This window comes from Coptis chinensis, chromosome 3, assembly GCF_015680905.1.
Source record: "Coptis chinensis isolate HL-2020 chromosome 3, ASM1568090v1, whole genome shotgun sequence".
Lineage (NCBI taxonomy): Eukaryota > Viridiplantae > Streptophyta > Magnoliopsida > Ranunculales > Ranunculaceae > Coptis > Coptis chinensis.
The window spans coordinates 97,823,544-97,844,407 of record NC_141458.1 but is presented as its reverse complement, the minus strand read 5'-3'; the positions used below and the strand labels follow the sequence as shown (position 1 = coordinate 97,844,407).

The 20,864-nt window shown below is 36.0% G+C and overlaps 1 protein-coding gene and 2 pseudogenes across 2 annotated transcripts; 2 read left to right on the top strand and 1 right to left on the bottom strand.

The window, feature by feature from the left end:
* Window positions 1-8,285: 8,285 nt before the first annotated feature.
* LOC147511971 (uncharacterized) lies at window positions 8,286-9,916 on the top strand (annotated as a pseudogene).
* Window positions 9,917-11,142: 1,226 nt separating this feature from the next.
* LOC147511970 (xylan glycosyltransferase MUCI21 pseudogene) lies at window positions 11,143-18,498 on the bottom strand (annotated as a pseudogene). Its single transcript, XR_015216060.1, has 6 exons — window positions 18,367-18,498; window positions 17,867-17,932; window positions 15,166-15,527; window positions 14,910-15,022; window positions 13,397-13,482; window positions 11,143-12,359 (listed from the first exon to the last, which is right to left on the bottom strand). The product of XR_015216060.1 is annotated as a xylan glycosyltransferase MUCI21 pseudogene (transcript).
* Window positions 18,499-18,519: 21 nt separating this feature from the next.
* LOC147511969 (serpin-ZX-like) lies at window positions 18,520-20,473 on the top strand. The gene is made up of 2 exons (XM_086603542.1): window positions 18,520-19,189; window positions 19,494-20,473. The coding sequence occupies exons 1-2, from the start codon at window positions 18,644-18,646 to the stop codon at window positions 20,283-20,285; spliced, it is 1,338 nt and encodes a 445-aa protein (XP_086459668.1). The 5' UTR covers window positions 18,520-18,643; the 3' UTR covers window positions 20,286-20,473.
* The last annotated feature ends 391 nt before the right edge of the window (window positions 20,474-20,864 follow it).

The window sequence follows — 20,864 nt, the reverse complement described above, 5'->3', positions numbered from 1 at the left end:
TTTGAACTACTACAGTAAATAAAACTATGACGAATGTGAGCATTGAACTATCGAAGCCTTGACACCGGTTGTTAATGGCGTCGCCATCAACACCAAATCGTCCTATTATTTGTTGTGTTTGAATTATGTGTTTTATTTGATTTTTGTGGTGATGTTAAACTGTTAGGGTTATAATTGGTGATATTTGGTTGTTGTGGTGAAGTGTTGGGTTTTGAAGTGGTGTTTGGTTTGATTGGGTCTGGAGAGTGTGAGGGGAAGCTTTTATAGAGCATTAATGGCGTAGATTCGAGTTTTTCACAGTATAATGGAATCACGATTGGTTGGTATAGGTATGTAGGGGTTTTCTTAAGGAACCCAACCGCTGGGTTCAATGGTGGTGGCGAGTGATGGCCGGTGGTGGCTGTGGTGGTGGAGGCGCTGTGAGGGGAAAAAGATGACCAGCGATTTCTTTTTCTGTTGGGCTTGGGCCGAACCATTCCTATTGTGGTTTGGGTAGAACCAACTCATCTTGTTGAATGGCCGGTGGTGGAGGAGAGGTGCTGGAGGAAGAAGAAGGTGAACAGTGAACGTGGGTGGGCTTATGTGTTTTTAAATTTTAGATTTTTTTTTTTTTTTGGGTTTAAGTTTTAGACTGTGGGCCTTTGACTTTGGGCTTTTGGGTTAGAGGAGTTTGGGGATGGTTGACTGTTGTTGACCTGGCTGGTTAACTGCTGTTAACTTTTGGCAGGTTGACTTTGACTATTGACCAAGGTTGACTTTGACCAATTGACCCAATTTGACTTTTAACTCGGATTATGATTCAGTCTATTAGGATAGGTCTAGAGCTATTAGCATGCTTGGCTTTAGGCTAAGACCTTTCTATATATACGTGTGTACGTGTATTAACTACTATGTGATATTGCAGTATTTTATGACATGCAATGTTATGACACTTAGACATTCATATAATTAATAACGCGTAAACCAAAAATACATGAAACAAGATACTCTTACGTTCTCTGAAATAATTTATGCAATAAAGTTCAATAATGCGTAAACAAATTTACCGCACCCTTTTAGATCTCTCCACGTCTCAAGTTTTGGAAAGGAGTCTTATGACTGAAGATGTCATGTGATAGGTGGGCATTTATTGAACGTGCCATAAATGGCCCGTTAGCGTTATAATTGGGTATTCATTGACTGTGCCATGAATGACCGGGTATTCATTGAACGTGTCATGAATAACCAGATTGTTTAAGACTGCCCTAGAGAGGAACTAAGGTATTCGCCTTGCGGGTTAGTTGTATTGATTTGATTGTGCGAGTGGGCTTGGACTTGCATTTGAATACCTATAGGATATCTACATATGTTATATAAAATTTCTAACTTTCTTTTGCAGGAGGGTAGGACTTAATAATATTTTGTGCAGGAACGCGGTCCTACCCTTATATAGCAATGGATATCGGTAAGTTTTAATTCAATTACTTAGTTATTAAAACAAGTTATTATAACGAGTTAATAAGATGGGAATCTTGCTTGGGAAGAAACTATGCCGATTGAAATGACGGAACTACTTGTCTTCCAAGCTGAGAATGATTAAATTATGATATATTTAAAGTGTTAGTTGGATAAGTAAATATTGGAAAAGTTTATATGTGGTTAGTCTACTCATACCAGCAAATTCCATTTTGCTGACCCATGTTTGTTTTGTTTTGGCAACGTGGGTGTGTTCTTGGGAACATATGTGGAAGGCAGTGGAACCGCGGCGTGTGATTTGGATTCTTGCCTGGAGCAGTCCGTTAGTTCTTTTATTAGGTCTGATTCTTATTGAAAGAATGTAATAACGTAGTTTAAATTTTTAGCATGACATGAGAATAAGATATTGAAGACTTTTATTCTTAGAATGTTATATTGATGATTTTTGGGATGGAAGATAGTCTTTAATAAAGTGATGGTTGAGAAAGTTTGGAAATTATTGTTGTTAAGTTGATTCTTTATGATGTGGTATTTTCGGTTTTGGCTTGTGTTGTATCAACCCCGTCATAGCCTGGGTTTTTAGACAATTGAATATAGTGATGTTTGAGATATTTATATTTCAAATATTTACTTTGTAATTGTTTAGAAATTGGTCGTGACAGAGGGAAAAAATAAACCACACTATAAGCAAACATCCAGTAGAAGCATTAAGATAGATGCTCACTTTCTGTCATTTACAAATTGTAATCCATATTAATCACAATTGCATATTGTTGCAACTAAAGAAAGGGCGCTAATGTGGACTACAAATAAGAATCAGTCAGATGGGGAGACAACCAAAGAAAACCTAAGAAATGACCAAAATAAAACGTACCTGAGATCATGATGAAGAAGATGATGATCGATCAAAATGGAGAGGGAGAGTGTTTGGTGTTCTATGGATTCTAGAAGGTGAAAAGGAAGTGAGGTGGAATAAGAGAGAGAGTCTTATATGGAAGTTCGAGGGGTTTTATTAATGAAAATGAAACCGAAAAATTTATAGTCCCACATCGTCTGCTAGCGCTGATTTGCTCATTGGGCTTTCCAATATTGATACCAATTCCTCAAAGGCGCTTAGGCTCAAAAAACTTTTCGCCTTGCACAACCAATAGTTTCTCCTCAGAGCCTTAAGCAACGAGAATATGAAGGTTAAAAGGGAGATAATTGTTCACGGGCTAAGCAGTCTAATAGGAATTACCGAGCGACATTTGGAGATTCCACCCCAAGGATTGACCGCACTGTCCATGATGCAACTGTCACCCATACCTGGGTTTAAAGAGTTATATTAAATTTTCTACATGCATCATATTGCTTTATAATAATTCTAACAGCTGGGTTTGTTGGTCATGGAGAGTCTTAGGGATTAAGCCCACTTTTAAAGTTCAACTATTTAAAACAGGAATTAATATAGGGGACGCGTGTGCGGTTGGGATCGTTTTGAATGAATTAAATGTTATAGATTAAATGGTTTCTTTATTTTCACACTTAATGATTTGAGAGGTTTCATTTGAGACAATTACATTTTATTATTATTATTATGAGGCATTTTTTTTTTCTTTGTGCAAAAAAATGTGTAAACATTTATGGCGTTTTGAAACCTCAAAGTTTTTTCTCAAGTTTATGTTTATGTGGGCTTGGGATTTGGATAAGTTTAGAAATGAAAGGACCCGCCCATCCTAGAGTCATGCTAAGTGCTAACTGTTAGTGAAGATTAATAAGTAGTATGTCTGGTTTAAAGTATTAAACCTTCTAAAACATCCTTTAATTCACAATTGAAAGGAAATAAACGTCTTTCACTTCCCACAACTCCTCTCTCCCAAATCCCATTTTTTTTTTCCCGATAATATCCTAAATCCCAATTTCTAATTTCACCATTAACAACATGGAGTACTCTCTCTCTCCCAATTTCCAATTTCACCATTAACAACATGGAGTACTCTCTCTCTCTCTCTCTCTCTCTCTCTCTCTCTCTCTCTCTCTCTCTCTCTCTCTCTCTCTCTCTCTCTCTCTCTCTCTCTCTCTCTCTCTCTCTCTCTCTCTCTCTCTCTCTCTCTCAACAACTATGAACTATGAATTACTCAATTTCTGAATACTTCATTTTTTTAGAAATTGCAAGGAAGACTCCATCTTCTTCCAGGTATGTCTTCCGCTTTTTATTTAGGGTTCTAAGAATATTGTATAGTTACTAATCTCTTAAATACTCCATAAGAATACTCCCTCATGATATATTTTCTCCCTCAGGTTGCTTCACAGACAATTGCTGTTGGATTTGCATCGTTGCCAATTGGTTCAAAAAATTCAGGTTACCTACACTTTTATAAGCTCTCTTACATTTCCATTACATTGAAAATCTTACACGATTAATAAGAAATTATGTGTGATCAAACATTGAACTGAATTAGATGGTTGGTATTATAGTTTCTAATACAATTTTTTTTTTCTCAAGAGGTTTTTTTTATGTTATGTTATTTAAACGGATGGTAATCCTGTGAAGAGCTCTTTCTTTGAATGATAAGAAAAAAGGCTTATTCTTTGCATTTGAGAATCCGACAATTTCAGGAGTGTTATGGTATATATAGTTTTTCAATTTAAAATAGTTTTTTTTTTTTTTTTTTTTTTTATTCATAGTGGAATCTTACTTTTGGATCAAGTAGTTTCATATTCCATTAGATTTTTCTAGCATTATTATGTAGATTTAATATTGTTTCCCCCTTTTAATGGATTTTTGGTGGTCTTTGGTGCTGTCCAAGTTCGTTAGTGTTTGCCGCCTTCCAGTGGCATGGCACTGCCTTTGCTTGATAGCGTCATTTGATTTATATATTTAATAATTTTTGTTTTTGGGTGTTCTATCTTTTCACGGACAAAACCATGTTAGGAATTATTTTCTATTTTTCTAGCATTATTATGTAGATTTAATATTGTTTCCCCCTTTTAATGGATTTTTGGTGGTTTTGGTGCTATCCAAGTCCGTCGGTGTTTGCCGCCTTCCAGTGGCATGGCACTTTCTTTTAGCGTGATAAGCGTCATTTGATTTATATATTTAATAATTTTGTTTTTGAGTTTTCTATCTTTTCACGGACAAAACCATGTTAGGGATTCTTTTCTATTTTGATTCTTGTTAGATAATTTCTTTCGTAAGTATTCTATAATAGCTATTGTTTCTTGCATCGAGATGATTGGTCGAGTATTGGGGTTCTTATAAATTTCAAGGTACAAAGTTATCAATTTAAGCATCAAGTTTCAGGTACGAATTTGAAACCCCTCATTTATCAATCATGAATTTATTTTTTCTATTAATTCTATATTTGAAATATCATATGGATGAGAATTTAAGCTATTATTGGAATGTGGTTGTGTCCCTTTTGGATATTGGATTGTATGTAAATCTTGAAATTTTGTTGGTTATACACATTAATTAAACAAATGTTGGTGTTATTAAGTGCCTTAAGTATGATCAGAATAAGGGATTATAATATTTTTATTTACTATTTTGGGTTGTAATAAGCATTGTATATATTATTGGCTTAACATGGCAAGCTGCAATATCTTATTGTCGATTATGGTTAGAGAATGGGTGGCTAAACTTTCAGCAAGATATTGAATTTTTCAGTGGAACTTTTTAAAATGGTTGTTGTTGGAAATTTATAGAGAATGGCTACTATTGTCAATGTCAGTTTGAGCTCCAGTAAGGTTTTAAACTTTTTGAGTTTAATAGACTGACATAAAAGTATAAAACCTCTTTGAAAACCATTTCCTGATATGGCAATGACATCATCTAGCTTTTAACTTTAGAATGCCATCTCATGCCTTGGTTGGGATATCACCAAATTGACGACATCAACTGACCAATGATTGTGTTGCTAGGCTATGCTAAATCTCCCTCACTTCTATTTTATTTTTCCTTTATATATTCTGTGAAGAGTTTGCCAAGGATAGATTTGTTTACTGCAAATGTGTGTCACTATTAGACGTACTAATTTATATGAAATACGACACGAAGATTTCTTTTCAGGGAATAGTTTCTAATCAAATTGGATTTTGAGGCTTTCAACCTCACGAAGCATGTCTTAATTATTACAACCTTTGAATTCTAGCGGTGATAGATAATTAAACTCTATTAGTAGTCGAGTGTCTTCTTAATTCGAACTATTTTTTTTCTTTGTGCTTTTGGTGTTTCGAACTTTCGATATACAAGGTGCGATGTATCAAGGAAATTGCCTTTTGTAGTTTCATGTTTTCATTTATTCTTTAGAAGCCTATTAAGTCTTACCTAACTATCAAATCCTTTTTTTTTTTTAATCTCTTATCATTCATATTGAGACGTGATATTTGCTGACCGATTCAAAGTAGTATTTGATTACATTCAAACACATGAAAGGCGTCGCGCATTGATCTTGGCATGAAAAGGTGGCTGATAATAAATATATTCATCTCGAGGTGGCTGTTGGTTGTAGAAATGGGTTGTAAAGATCTTTGGCTTCAGGACCGACTTTATGAATGAACATGAAAGAAGAGGCACTAATACATTGTGAGGGGGATAACACAAACATGAAACATTTTTAGGTAGTTACAATTATTTCTAGAATGGTATCACTTCGAAATGCATAAATCAAACAGTGTTAGAAGGCAAGAAACTGGAGGCAAGTTTTCTGCAGAAAGGATTATTTATTTATTTTTTTAGAAGGAGCAAAAAGGAATTCAAAAAAAGTAAGTGAATATATAATTTTTTTGCTAGCTCTCAAGGGTTGTATGTTTAACATTGTAGTTGACACTATGACATTAAGAAGTGGGGGTTGTTGGACATGGTGCTGAAGTCAGGGTCAAGGAGATTAAATGGGAACTACCTGACCAATCCATGTAAACAGGGTCATCAAATGACATTCTGGCATAGCAGGTTTTGGGGTGATATATACAGATTGTGACTGCCATACTTCAGGCGCTATGCATGAATATTAGTATTAACACAAGCTTTGTTGTTGAGTGTTTGGCGATTTTGAAGTATATCGAGGAGGGCGTCATCAAAGGGTTGAGGAGACTATGGATGGAATAAGACTATATGGCTACTGTGAGGGCATATGGATCTTTGGAGCTACTGTAGTTAGGGAAGCCTAAATGGTTAAAGTGTTGAAGATGGTTAAAGTGTTGAAGATGGCTAGAATTCTCTTTTCTGTCAAGTACTTGGCCTAAAACAAACTTTACGGCTATCACACTTGGCCAACAAAATCATGAGATTACAGTTGGTAAACCCACTTGGCTTACTAGGTGGGAAAGGCCATATACAACATACTTGAAATTTGTAAAGCAATTAGAGAGGGTATACAACTCTCTAATTAAAACTTTGTAATTAATTTTTTGTACTTATTTAAAAACAATGCATAGTGTTCGTATTTTAAGTACTACTGGTGTAATTGTTTGATTAGTTTTTTTTTTTCTTTAACTTATACTTTTTTTTTAATAAGAGAAAAAAAAAATACCCATCTTAAATTCTCTACATCTCTGCATCTCTCCTCTTCACTCTTTATTTCTGTATTCTTCACCATTTTTTTTAGGAATTTCGATTCCTCAAACCAAACATAGTCTAAAGTAATTTGAATAAATTCATCTGGACTTTTTATTGTTTGATAATGACTTGAGATTTGCTACAATATTTTCACGTTTATTCCCATTTTATGAGCAGATCGAGTTAATGGAATACAAGACTTGCAAATATATTCCATGTCGAAGATTGTATAATATTTTGCTTCAGATTTTGTGATAGTGGTGCAACTAGTGGTTATTGGACAGTGCTTTAATTTGAGAATAAAATTATTAGACAATGCTTTAATTTAGGAATAAAATTAGTATCTGAAATTAGAATGACAACAGAATCGTGTGTAAAATTGAACATTAATACAGTCTGGAGTCTGGATTGATATTTGTCTCCTATATATTATTTAAAAGTTGTTCTTCTTTCTTGAGAGTAAACTTGCATGCTAAAGTATTTGAATAAAAATGTGCCAACCACAAGAACTTAGAGTAATATAATTAAAAATTATTCAATTACAAAAGAAACTGCATACTAAAATTGATGTGTCTTACAAATATATATTTTTTCCATAAACACTAAACAAATGATATTGAGTGAATTTACTGAATTATATTAACCTTTATTTTTCTGACCATAATGTGCATCAAGAAATCTAAAGACAATCGTGCCGAAGGCACGGGTTATACCTAGTGTATATATAAAAGCACGAAATGTTGTTTTTTTTTTATACCAAGCAATTTTTTTTTCTTCGATAATACCATTTCATTTCCATTAAGTTTCAAAATAGAAAAGATTACATCTTAAGAACAATGGTGGAGGCTCGATCTATACCATTAAAAGTAGATGCCCATTTGGCTAATGCATGAGCCTCCCCATTACCAGTTCTGTTAATCCAACAATGTTTTACAGAAAAAGGGAAGTTATTACAAATACTTATAATATTTCCTAAGATAGAATTACTAATCTATTCAGCAGAATTTGAACTGGTCTTCTTCAGAGAGTTGATAACTGACTGGTTGTCTCCCAGTAATATTGTATGTCCTGGAGAGATTTTCTGCATTAGTTTGCAAGCCATTTCTGCTGCAAGGAAAAGCAGGAAATGTTTTAGAAATGTTTATGTTATATATTCAGCATTAGCGGGCTTTTATGTTAGGCTGTGAGGCCTAAACTCAAGTGCACCAAGCCCACAAGAAAGAAATTTTTTGCAATGTTCGAAAATATTTCGAAAAATGTTCAGAAGCACCCTCGAGACATCATTGGACTAACACAGACCGACTCCGAGTTATATAAATATGCGATGGAGTTGAGCCTTTTCATAATAATTGTGTTTAGAGTTGTTTTCGATCTGCAAGAGAAGAAGAAGAAGAAGGGCAATGGTTCATCTCTGGAGACATGTTCCTGCGGCAACAAGGGTGATGGAGTTTCCAGTAGGGCAAGAACATTACGAGCTATACGAAGAAATAGGAAAGGGTGGTGCTGCAACAGTGTACCGTGCGTTGTGCAAACCTTTGAAGGAGACGGTTGCCATAAAGATTCTTGATTTTGATCATGAAGACCCCGACAAGGTTGCAAAAGAAGTTCGCCTTATGAAACTTGTCGACCACGTTAATGTTTTAAAAGCACACTGTGCTTTTGTTATCGGCAATGATTTATGGGTTGTGATGCCGTTTATGGAAGCAGGATCGTTTCAACACATACTTAAGACAGCTTATAAAGACGGGTTCGCGAGACGAGGCGGTTATTTGTACTGTTCTATATGAGGCGTTGAAGGGTTTGGAGTATCTTCACGGGCAAGGGTGTATACATCGAGATGTCAAGGCTGGAAACATCTTAGTCGACTCACATGGAGCAATTAAGCTCGGTGATCTTGGTGTGTCTGCTTCTCTTTTTGATTCTGGTGATAGGCGACCCAAAAGAAATACAATAACAGGGACACCTTGCTGGATGGCGCCAGAGATCCTGGATATGGAAGAAGGGCATGGATACGACTTTAAAGCAGATATATGGTCCTTCGGCATCACAGCCATAGAGCTTGCCCACGGTCATGCTCCTTTCTCAGAGTATCCTCCTGTGAAACTGTTTCTTACAATCCTGACAGAAGATCCACCGCGTTTAGATGATATAAAAGACCAGAAGTTCTCAAAGCAATTTAAACAGATGATTGCTAAGTGCTTAGTAAAAGATCCATCAAAAAGACCTTCAGCAACAGCTTTTGAGGGATCGATTCTTTAAGAATCACAAGTCTAGTTAGCGTCACGAGCACTTGTGGAGAAGATTCCTTCCATTGTTGGGAAGATCCCAAAACAGTGAAGGTGAACGTTAGAACATATGCAAGCACCTAGTAATATTCAGGATGTGCAAAAGGAGGAGATATCGCATAATCAGTACGAAAGGGGAGTAAGCAATTGGAATTTTTATATAGAAGAACTGAAGGCACAGGCAGCCCTTATTGAGGACGAGGAGGAAAGTTTTTCTGCTGAAGCATTTTCAGAAAATGGCGACCAGGGAGACAAAGATATTAATGGCCGAAATCTCCAGCAAAATGGGCGATCGATCAACGTAATATCAAAAAACGCTGACTTAGACAAGCTACTCGGTTTTCATACCTGGTGTAGCAAAGGAGTTGCAGTGATGAGCTGCTAGAGGAAGTGACCACAAATCAGGATTTCGGAGCCTATTCTCTCATACTAGAACTGAATCCTCTTGCTTGTAATTGAAAAAAGAACTACGTGTTAGCTTGATCCTGTCAGTGGGGTAAGGCTTTATGTCCCCCTCCATGGTACGTAGGCAGCCCAGAAGTAACTTGGGTTCAGCACCAAATATAAAATAAAAATAAAAAGTTCAATTCTGTGCAAATTTGTGAACATGTATAATTTCAGATCCTTTTTACCCTTCTCTTTTTTACACTAACATATACAAATATTTTTGTGTGTGGACTGCAAGTGATTCACATGAAGGTGTTCCTTGACAGAAAGGGTTTGTAATGTGAATTAGTATAAATATAAAAAACACTATTGATAATCATAACTGAGAAACTGACGTTGGGACCTTTGGATGAAAATCTTAAGAAACAGTACCTCATTACAACTAAACAAGAACTTTTCAAACTAAGCTGCAAATACTTTTGGCTACATGCCTACATTCTCACAAGTCTGAGGATCTTTAGAACAACACACTGCAACAGGTAACATAAACAAAAACAAAGGCCATCCTCAAGCAGTGCAACCCTATAACAGTTTTGTCCATTTCAGATATTCATCATCCTTCCGTCCATTTTATGGCATCTGAAGCCAGGATCAAGAAATGTGCATTCTTCCGTGTATGAGTGATGAAGATTACTCTCGCCTCTCGAACCCATCTTCCTTTGGTATAATCACAAGTCCTTTAAGACGAAGTTGGATTGTTTTGTCGAAAATCTGATAAGATACTAGATGGAATCCTATTACTCAATAAAAAAATTTTGTGGCAACTACTACCTGTGGTCTGTGGAAACTGCTACACCGCATGTGGGTAGCAACAATGAAATCTCATCTTCAATTCTCTTCTCTTATGTGTTTGAATATCCTTCCAAGTTCAGACTTATAGGTGCACTTCTATTTAGATGTTGGCAGGCTTCAAGACTAGGCCTGCCTTGTTTCTCTGTGTATCAGGTATGGTGAAACGAATTTAAATGGCATCTCAAACGAATAATCAATGCTGTTTTTACATATCTATTAGGAAAGTCCACGCTACAAGCCTTACCAAATGGAATTGGATGTATGACATGATCTACTAGTGGTTTTTAGTGTATACTACGGTTTTTCTGGACTTTTCCTATTACTGGGAGAGCTCAAGTTCTAAAAGAGCTGAGCATGTATCCCTCTAGCCCAAACTGAAGCAGAAAAGTTCTTCAAAGATGATAACATCTGTGACAAATTCAATCGAATACACATATCTTTACCCCAAAAAAAAAATCCAATACACGGAAAATGTAATACTGTATAATGGTAAATCCTGATGCATAAATTTATACAGGAGAAGTTATGGCCCTCGCCAAAATTGGTAATACTGTATAACGTACATATATAGACAGAAAATGTCACAAAGTTAACCTTTACAAGCTAGCTACCTTCTACGTATGTTCACGGATGTAAGAAGACCCATGAGAGTTCAATCACCAATAACGGCAATAAGTATGCTAAGAACGCCCTCTGCTCCTTTCGAGATGGTGTAGACATAGGCGAAAACAACTGCTCCCGAAATCGTTCTAAATCCAACTTGACATTCTGCCCATCCAGATAGATTTTCTTGGTAAATTGCCACCCGCTTGCATTTATACTGTCTGGATCATTAAGTATAGGGTCATCACTATTATACTTGTTGTATAAAGAACTCTCCTTCGAAGGATTTTGTATCCAATGTACTTGAGCCCAAACTTCCTCGAGGGCACACCGTAGTAAGTTTCTGCAGCCCAGTCTGTGCCAAGGGGTATAATTTGGATTAAAACAGAACTGGGTCTCATGAAGAGGAAATGCGTCATGGCTGCACCATGGACTCCAACCATGGCATCAGTAGAATTGAGAACCTGATATATCTTGGCCAGCTCAGTTGTTCTATCTGGCTTCAACACCTTCACTTTGAATCCAATTTTCTCTGCTAAATGCACTAACAAATGTTGATCAATTATTGCTCTTGATCCACCTCGGGATAAGATGACCAGTTTCGCTTCTTATTCTCTTTGTATTTTGCTAGTTCTGTTTCTTCACCTTCTTCCAGTGCAGATAATGTTGGTGATGAAGACAATAGCGCCTTTTTCTTTCTCCTTTGGAATCCATCCTTGTATTCTATGCCAATATGCTTTGTCTAGAACGTTGTGGAAATCACTAATACTCTTGTTTCCTTGCACTAACGAAGAATCAATGGCAAGCTCGTCATGGATTTTGAGACCAACAATTACCTCAGGGAAGCAATGTGTTCTTTTGTCATTACTGAAGTCGATCACATGGTAATTGGATAGGCGGGATAGGACATCACCGTACCTACTCATCCACAATTGATGGTACTTTCGAAAGTACTACAAACACCACATTCTTCTTCATATGTTCGAAGTGATGTACAGTGGTATAAGCCCATCATTAAAGTCATGGTAAACATTGCCAGTATAGCCTCCGGTTGAAAACACAATAGCTGGAACAGAGTGTTTAACTTCACACAAATGGCAAACCTTAGAACCTTTTTTTTTTTTTCAACAAGGTCTAACTCCATAATGGTATCCATGATGCCAGTCTCCCATTTCCTCGTATAGGGTCTAATCTTTTCATGTGCTAAATCTTCAAGCAATTCCTTCAAGGTGGAACCACTGGAGCCATTTGTTTAAAAACTCAGTGCAAGTTGAATGGAACATGGAGAGAACACAAAATTCTTGCCTTTGGCTTTACCTAGTGCGAGATCTTTAGCCATTTGACGACATGCAAAGGGTATGCTCATCAGGGCATCAGTGGTCCCCCAAAAGCATTCCAAACAGACCATTGGTCTCCCAAAAGAATGGTCTCCCAAAAGCATTATTCGAACCCAAAAACCACAATATGCTCTTTCATACTATTACAAACATGGCAACTATTTGTCTCAATTTAACTAATACCTTTTATTATCATTTGGGTATTGAATGAATAGCTAAATTTATGTTAAACTCAATCACAAACTTTTGGGAACTTATTTAGAATTCAAATATCAGTCGTTCATTTTACAAAAGAACTTAACTATAATCTGGTTTGTCGGGTATCTTTTACGTCAAAAATCAACATGCCTCAGCTTCATCAACTACTTGTGTGTGAATATGCTCCAACACCCAATGACAACTTTGACCTAAAGTTGTCATCAACTCATGTTTCATGTAACGGGGAGTTGCATTGGCATATTGACTTTAAATATTTGTGATGGCACGCCCAATCATCTTGGTGTCTTCATTCTCAGGCTCTCATTTACAGGCAAATACATTTACTATGATACTCTCTCAACTAAATCTAACAATGAAATGGTGAACTATAGTCCTAAACCCTTGTAAGCTAGTTTGAATATGGTGCCCTCAGTTAGTCATGTGTTATATGTGTAGCCTAATTTGGAATCTAAGGTAGATAACCTTGAATTCCAGACATGGTGTTCCTGAATGGTGTGTGTGCATTGCAGTTAATGAGATTTGCCAAGTGCGTGTTGTCTAGTCTAATTGACATATTGAAGAACTAAATTATGAACTTAGATTGTATAATGCCAGTTTCTATGGGGAAAAAAGCATCATAAAAGATAAATGGTACATTGAAGCATGTAAACTAAAGTACCTAACAGTCTAACACCATGTAGTGTCGATTTACCAAGGGATAGGTAAAAAAACATATATACCTGGTTTGAAAGAGGTCCACTACGAAGTTGTTGTCCAGCTCATGCTTGCCAACCCCATTACGCTGCATTCTCCATTATGATTCACCCTTCAGCTCCCTCAGAAGTTAAGCAAATAAGTAAGCTTACATTCAGTTACAAAAATAAAGTTCCATAGAAGTGAGAATGGAAAGCACATATGTAATTAGATGACGAATCTCAATCAATTCCAATTTATCCAAGGTTTACGAAAACTTAATAAAGGGAGGAAAATTATTAGTGTACATGTGCAAGTGTTTATGAGTGTATATTTTCATTGACAAAGCACCGCTATAATTTGGGCAAACAAAATGTATTTTTCATTAATTAAATATACATAGAATTGTCAGAGTTTGTATTAAATCCTTAGTTTTAGCTCATAGAGTATTGCCAAATATTTTCACATTCGAAAATTAAAAGTAAAATCCATCTAAGTTATGTTAGTTCAGACTTAGTTAAACACTCCGTGTTCAATTGTTCGCATTTGCAAAAGGAACGTGATCCTTTAACATCAAATTGGAATGGTGAAAACCCTAAAATTGGAATTCTTTAACATCAATCCTAGCTTGATCTAAATATAAGAAAACGCGTCCCATCCAGAAAATTAGAAGAATGGGGACATATATAACGGAATGGAAAGATTGCATAGACAAACCTGGACTACTTTGTTAGACACTCAACAAAAATCTCGAACACTTCGGTTTGGCAATTTGATTATGAACACTTGCTTGGTCCACAAAATATAGTACTAAAGGGATTTTATAACCACTACTAAAGAGAAACATTTAAAGGGAACATAGTACTGATATAGTGCAACCATATGATGCTAAAACCACAACCAATTGGAAAAAACCTATTTTCTTAGTCCACATTCAAATAATTCAATAAAAAAAAATCATATTGCGGTATCGACTAAAAATGTATGACAATCATGTTAATTGTTAAAATTGTACAGAGAAAGAAAGACAAAGAAAAAAAGCCAAATAGAAAAGTATTTTTTGTAAAAAAAATCATAATAGTTAAATTTTATTCCTAGAAACAATTTTGATGGCTCCCTATTTAGATCAAATTTATCACTTTGTGCTGATTCTCAGTTTTATAGGCATCTTTTCAAACAATAAACCAATCAACTTAAATAATAGTAGCATGAAGTCAAACAACACAACAACCCATGAAAAGTATATTCTTAAGCATTCTAGAGGAAAAAAGAAAAGAAATATCAAACATATCAAGCTACTAATTCAATCAAGGCTACTTGAGGCATTACCCATTGTTATGAACTTATGAAAGAGAAAAGGAGGGAGAAAACGGAAAACCAAATATGATAGCTAACATTATGCTCTCTGCACTACCACAAAAATTTGTCTATTTGCAAAACAAACATGTTCATTGGGTGGTTTCATTGTTAAAGACATGTAATAGCTTACTCATAAACACCCTAAGTACATGTCAAAATGCATGACTAGAAAAATCAAAATTAGGAATAGGATGTCCTTACCATTTCTATGGAATAAAACAAAACGTACTTAGCAGCCTCTGTCTTCTTATGATCTTCTTCTCTCGTTTTAAGACTCACTCAACCAACATCATGTGTTCTTTCACAACTCTTTCCTAAATATATATGAAACCAAAACAATAAATTAAGTAGGAACATCTAAAATTAATGTCATCTTTCGCTTTTGTTTTTTTTTTCTAAATCTTTTGGTAAAGTAAAAGCTATAATATGTAAATTTTTCATGAGCAGTATACCTTACCTTTTATTCATGATTACGACTTCTCTTAAAAGTTACCCAGCAGCCTTTCTAACTTTTTCAATACACCAATCACATCTATGAGAAAAGTTATTTGGCGTGCTTTAATGGGAATGGTGTCAAATTCGACGAACTTGAACATGTGCTTTGATATGTCATTGGCTTCTTCAGTTGCGATCTTGATTAACGTCCCTTCTTTGAAATGGATCTTGTAAGCATGCTCGACAGGGGCGGTAGTCCTTTGCAAGCACAACGTCAAACTTCTCCAAGGCGTAGACATTGCTCTCTTGGATGAAGTCTTCTCTAACAACGCTATCTAAATACTGGAAGTCTTTTTCGAACAAAATGACGTGTATTTGATAACCCTGATCCCATCATGAAAATTAATCAAGGTGTAAACACCTGTACAACATACAACTTACACGACTAACAAAATGGATATCCTAATATATTCAACAGCATAACTAATACGCCGATGGACAATGACCCAATTTTGCAGAAATCATATATATGTCCAGCACTTAAAGAATATGAGGAACTGGAGTCATGTGAAGTTATAACCACCGTTGCTAGAGAAAAGCTAATAAGAAAGCCTAAACCTTGGGCGATAGCCTCACATGTTGGTGCAATCGATGACGTCATAGTGAGAAATCAGATAAAACAAAACATAGAAAATAAAATAAAAATGGAATAACCGATTCTAATGGTCCCGAATAAAATAAAGTAAAAAATCATAGTGATTCAATGGGTTAGGATTGAATTTAAAAAATAAACACCAAAGGCTGTCTGTTAAAAAATTGTTGTTGGTTTGAAGTCAAATAATGTGTAGTTTAGATTTGTTTGGATACCCACCAGGAGATAACTAATTTTGTATGGTTCATTGCATTCCGAAGGGGATCACATATATTGCATTTTCAGCCTGTCCTTTGGTCATCGATATCAATGGCCAAGACAGTGTTGCCCAGATTTATAAAAGTTCAATAGAGATAGGCCAGTTTCTAGAAATCCTTGGACACATCTCATTCTTATGCCCCATCCACAGATGCTACCAACAATGCAAACGTAGTTTGCTTTGGTTTCCATTTGAAGCATTGAATGTTAACAGAACTAGACCACCTAAGATTTTTCAGTCACATCTTGAAGATATATGTAAAAACAAACGAACCCTCGAGAACAATTATGGGACTCCTTTCAGTACACTACTCACTAAAGTATGTGTTTAGGCTGTTGTTAACGCACAATGAGTTATCTTACAAAACAAAAAGTAAACGTCACAGGATCAATAAAGAGATATGGCAATGATCATGTTTGACAACCCAATTATCATCATAATGAGAAGAGATGCCCAAAAATTAACCCCCATGGCCTTTGTCCAAAGTTCATCTATACAAATGATTCCATCCTTCGGAAAATTCTTAAAAATCAAAGAATGCATCAAACAAATACTCATACGAAACCCAAAATGAAATTCAAAAATCGACCAATGAATTATCTAAATTGCAGTATAGATTGAACAAAACCAATAGTATTAAAGAAAATTAATAGAACAGCAAAGACAACTCAGTGTTAGACTTCGATAGGCCTTCAAAATCAAATAAACGGAAAATGTATACACTGAATGCTCATTAAAGGACCGGAACACGGTGGATTTTGTTCAACCCAAAACCAACAATATGTATCTAAAACCCAAACTCATCAAAATGCCTTAAAATTAAACAGGAAAAAGATCCAGCAGAACTGATTAAGCACAAATGATTATTATAAAGATGCAATAAAACCTCATAACACCGACCTCGATAAAACCATTTAAAAACGCAGACCAGTAATAATTCTAGACACCGGAAAATCCCAAAACACATCTACTTACCACTTGTACAATGGATATATATAGGCCCAATGTAACTGATGTGAGCTCTGATTCGCTATCTTAGTCATGTTTCTCTCCTACCTTTCTAGGAACTCTGAATGTGGCAATGTTATTATTCTCTAAGTTATTAGGGGTGAAGCGAAGCGCAAAGGTTTCTAAACTAACCAATTCGACATTTAGACGACTTTTGATAACAATATGCAACTATTTTCACAAAACATTGCCGCCTTGGCAGCGAGGGCTTTACTTTTACCTTTTGGACAACCTTAAAAAACATAGTCTATCCTAGCGAAAGGTTTCCCCAAAATCCCTCCAATCTCCAAGTGGATCTCCTGTGGGGAAAAAAAAGCAGAGATGACCAAAAAATTTCCATCCTGGCTTACCTTCACTTTGTCGGTATTTTATCTTCTCCTAAAACTATTTTTCTTCTAAACCAGCCCCTATATTTGGTCCCCAGCTGAACCAATGTATTTAAAACTTGGATTATCAAAGTTGCTTCATCTACTTTGAATTCCACCAAAAAATTCCACGGTCTTCCTTTCTTGACTATTCCAAAGGATGTAGTATTTAGAGTTGTCTAAAACTCAAATCTAAAGAAAAATTATATAACGATTTCATACCAGCATCCATTTCTCCTGGAGAACTTAACTATTGTTAATCCCTCTCACACACACAAACACATAATACATGATAGACATTTAAGATCAAAAATATATATGCCTCTATATATCTCCTGCTTTAAGGCCCATAGAATCACGCACCATATTTGAACACCAACAGAAAGCGAGTAATATAAATATTTGCAAAAACCAAAAGGGTCGGCTTGGAGATATTTACCATGGGAAGCCCATATCCCTCCCTTAAGATCCTTCTCCTCCAAACCTTCAATTTAGCCATGCCAATCTGTAAAAGTAACAACAACAAAATTTATATTACAGGGAACACACCTAGAACAATGAAAACCCACCCACATGCATTTCATAATTATACATACAAAAATATAAATGACATACTCAATTTTCCAAAAAATATGTCCTCAAATATATAGAGCTTCAACGGTAGAATTAACACATTCAAATAGTAGAATAACACAGCATAGGCACTTGTAAAAATATTGGATTAGGGGAGGGAAAAGTAAACCACACTATAAGCAAACATCCAGTAGAAGCATTAAGATAGATGCTCGCCTTCTGTCATTTACAAATTGTAATCCATATTAATCACAATTGCATATTGTTACAACTAAAGAAAGGGCGCTAATGTGGACTACAAATAAGAATCAGTCAGACGGGGAGACAACCAAAGAAAACCTAAGAAATGACCAAAATAAAACGTACCTGAGATCATAATGAAGAACATGATGATCGATCAAAATGGAGAGGGAGAGTGTTTGGTGTTCTGTGGATTCTAGAAGGTGAAAAGGAAGTGAGGTGGAATAAGAGAGAGTCTTATATGGAGTTTTATTAATGAAAATGAACCGAAAAATTTATAGTCCCACATCGTCTGCTAGCGCTGATTTGCTCATTGGGCTTTCCTATATTGATACCCCTCCTCAAAACTCTTTATGCCTTGCACACCCAATAGCTTCTCCTCAGAGCCTTAAGCAGCGGGAATATGAAGGTTAAAAGGGAGATAATTGTTCACGGGCTGAGGCGTTGTTGTCTTCTTGGATCTGGAAAACAAGTGGATGTCAATCGTTATAAGCAGTCTAATAGGAATTACCGAGCGACATTTGGAGATTCCAGGGGTGGAAACCCAAGAGTTGGTATTGCTGGAGGTCGACCTGATGCCCTGATGAGCAGCATACCCTTTGCATGTCGTCAAATGGCTAAAGATCTCGCACTAAGTAAAGCCAAAGACAAGAATTTTGTGTTCTCTCCATGTTCCATTCAACTTGCACTGAGTTTTTTAACAAATGGCTCCAGTGGTTCCACCTTGAAGGAATTGCTTGAGTTTCTAGATGCTAAAAACTTGGATGATCTCAACTCTGTTGGTATGAAATATATTGAGATACTCACTGGATCCACTGATGGTGGACCTATATTATCTTTTGTTGGTGGTGCTTGGGTTGACCAGTCTTGGACTCTGAAACCAACGTTCATGACTGTTGCTGAAGAGATATACAAAGGCAAGGCTGAAAGCGTAGATTTCCAAAACAAGGTGAGCCATTTTTCTTTTAATTTGATCTTAAATTTTTCTTAGAACAATGTTTTTAAATTGGTCTATACTGCTAAAAAAATTTAATAGCTCAAAAATGGTTTTGAAATATTATAGTACTCCATAGTAATACTAACCAGCTTTATTCAGCAAAATGCATTAAGTTGAACCAAAAATTATGGAAATTTATGTTTATGAAGTATTAGAAGAAAACAGTAGCCAGAATATGTAATTATCGAAATTTAATTTTATTCGGAAAGATATGCAGTAATTAGTTGGATTAATTAATTTGATATTGTGGATGAAGGCAATCGAGATAACTAAGGAAGTGAACAAATGGGCGGAAGAGGCTACAAATGGACTCATTAAGTCTGTTATACCCAGTCCTTTGACTCCGGCTACGGTACTTGTGCTCGCAAATGCACTCTATTTCAAAGGAAGATGGAGGGAACCCTTTGATAAGTCCGCAACAAAGGACTCAAAATTTAACCTTCTTGATGGCAATTCTGTGGAAATTCCTTTCATGACTAGCCCCGATAGGCAGTGGATTGATACTTTCGAAGATTTTAAAGTTCTTCGACTGCCATATGAGAGGAGTAAGGATAACAAAGGAACTTTTTCCATGTATATCATACTTCCTAACAAGGTAGATGGTTTGTGGCCTATTATTGAGCAGGTAGGTTCTGATCCACTGTTCTTGGAAAAGTATGTAAGGTTGTATCCAAAGCTAGTTGACGTGAGAGAATTCATGATACCAAAGTTTAAGATGACATTTTACGTTGAAGCATCTGAGATTCTTCAAGGTGTCGGACTAAAGTTGCCTTTCTCTGAGGAAGCTGCAGAACTTGATGAGATGGTACTTGGTGACAGACTTTGTGTTTCAAACGTTCATCACAAGTCACATATAGAAGTTAATGAGGAAGGAACTGAAGCTGCTGCTGCTACTTTTATGTGTAATATCGTGGGAAGTGCTCGTCGACAGCCTCTTCCGTGTGTTGATTTTATGGCAGATCATCCGTTTATGTTCATGGTGAGAGATAATGAAAGTGGGATGGTATTGTTCATGGGACATGTCCTTAACCCCTTGTTGGATAATTAAACAAGAAAATATGTCATAGAACAAGAGATACCGAGCTTCTTTAGTATATGATTTGTTTTTCTCGGTTGTTCCTTTGTTGGCTTGTTGAGTGTGGAAAACAAAAGTGTAATGTTTTCCACTTTGAACAATTACACTAAACAGATAGAGAAATCTTAAATATCAATTATTCACTTTCTACATGAACAAAACGAATATATAAACATATGAACCAACAATTTATTTGTTTGTAAACTTGTTATGAACGGTAAAAGTCTGCTATCTAGTGATTTACGTTTTATAGACTTACTTATTTCTCCACGTACGGAGGTTTGAAGGGAATTGTTGGTCTGATGGTGAACTGTGTATTCCTGACTCAATTGGAATAGCTTGCCTTAGAGGCTTAGACTACTTTTGCCTTGAGCCACATACTGACATGAGCCAACCCTGGAATATACCATTATTGCCTCCGAAAGACCCAAACCTCCTGCTCCAGAATTAATTGCCCCTTGAGGAGCCACCATGTTTATCTTTCCAACGCCTGGTGGGTGGTGGTGGTACGGTGCTGCCCAGTAGCATTGCAGTACTTTTGTACTCATATGT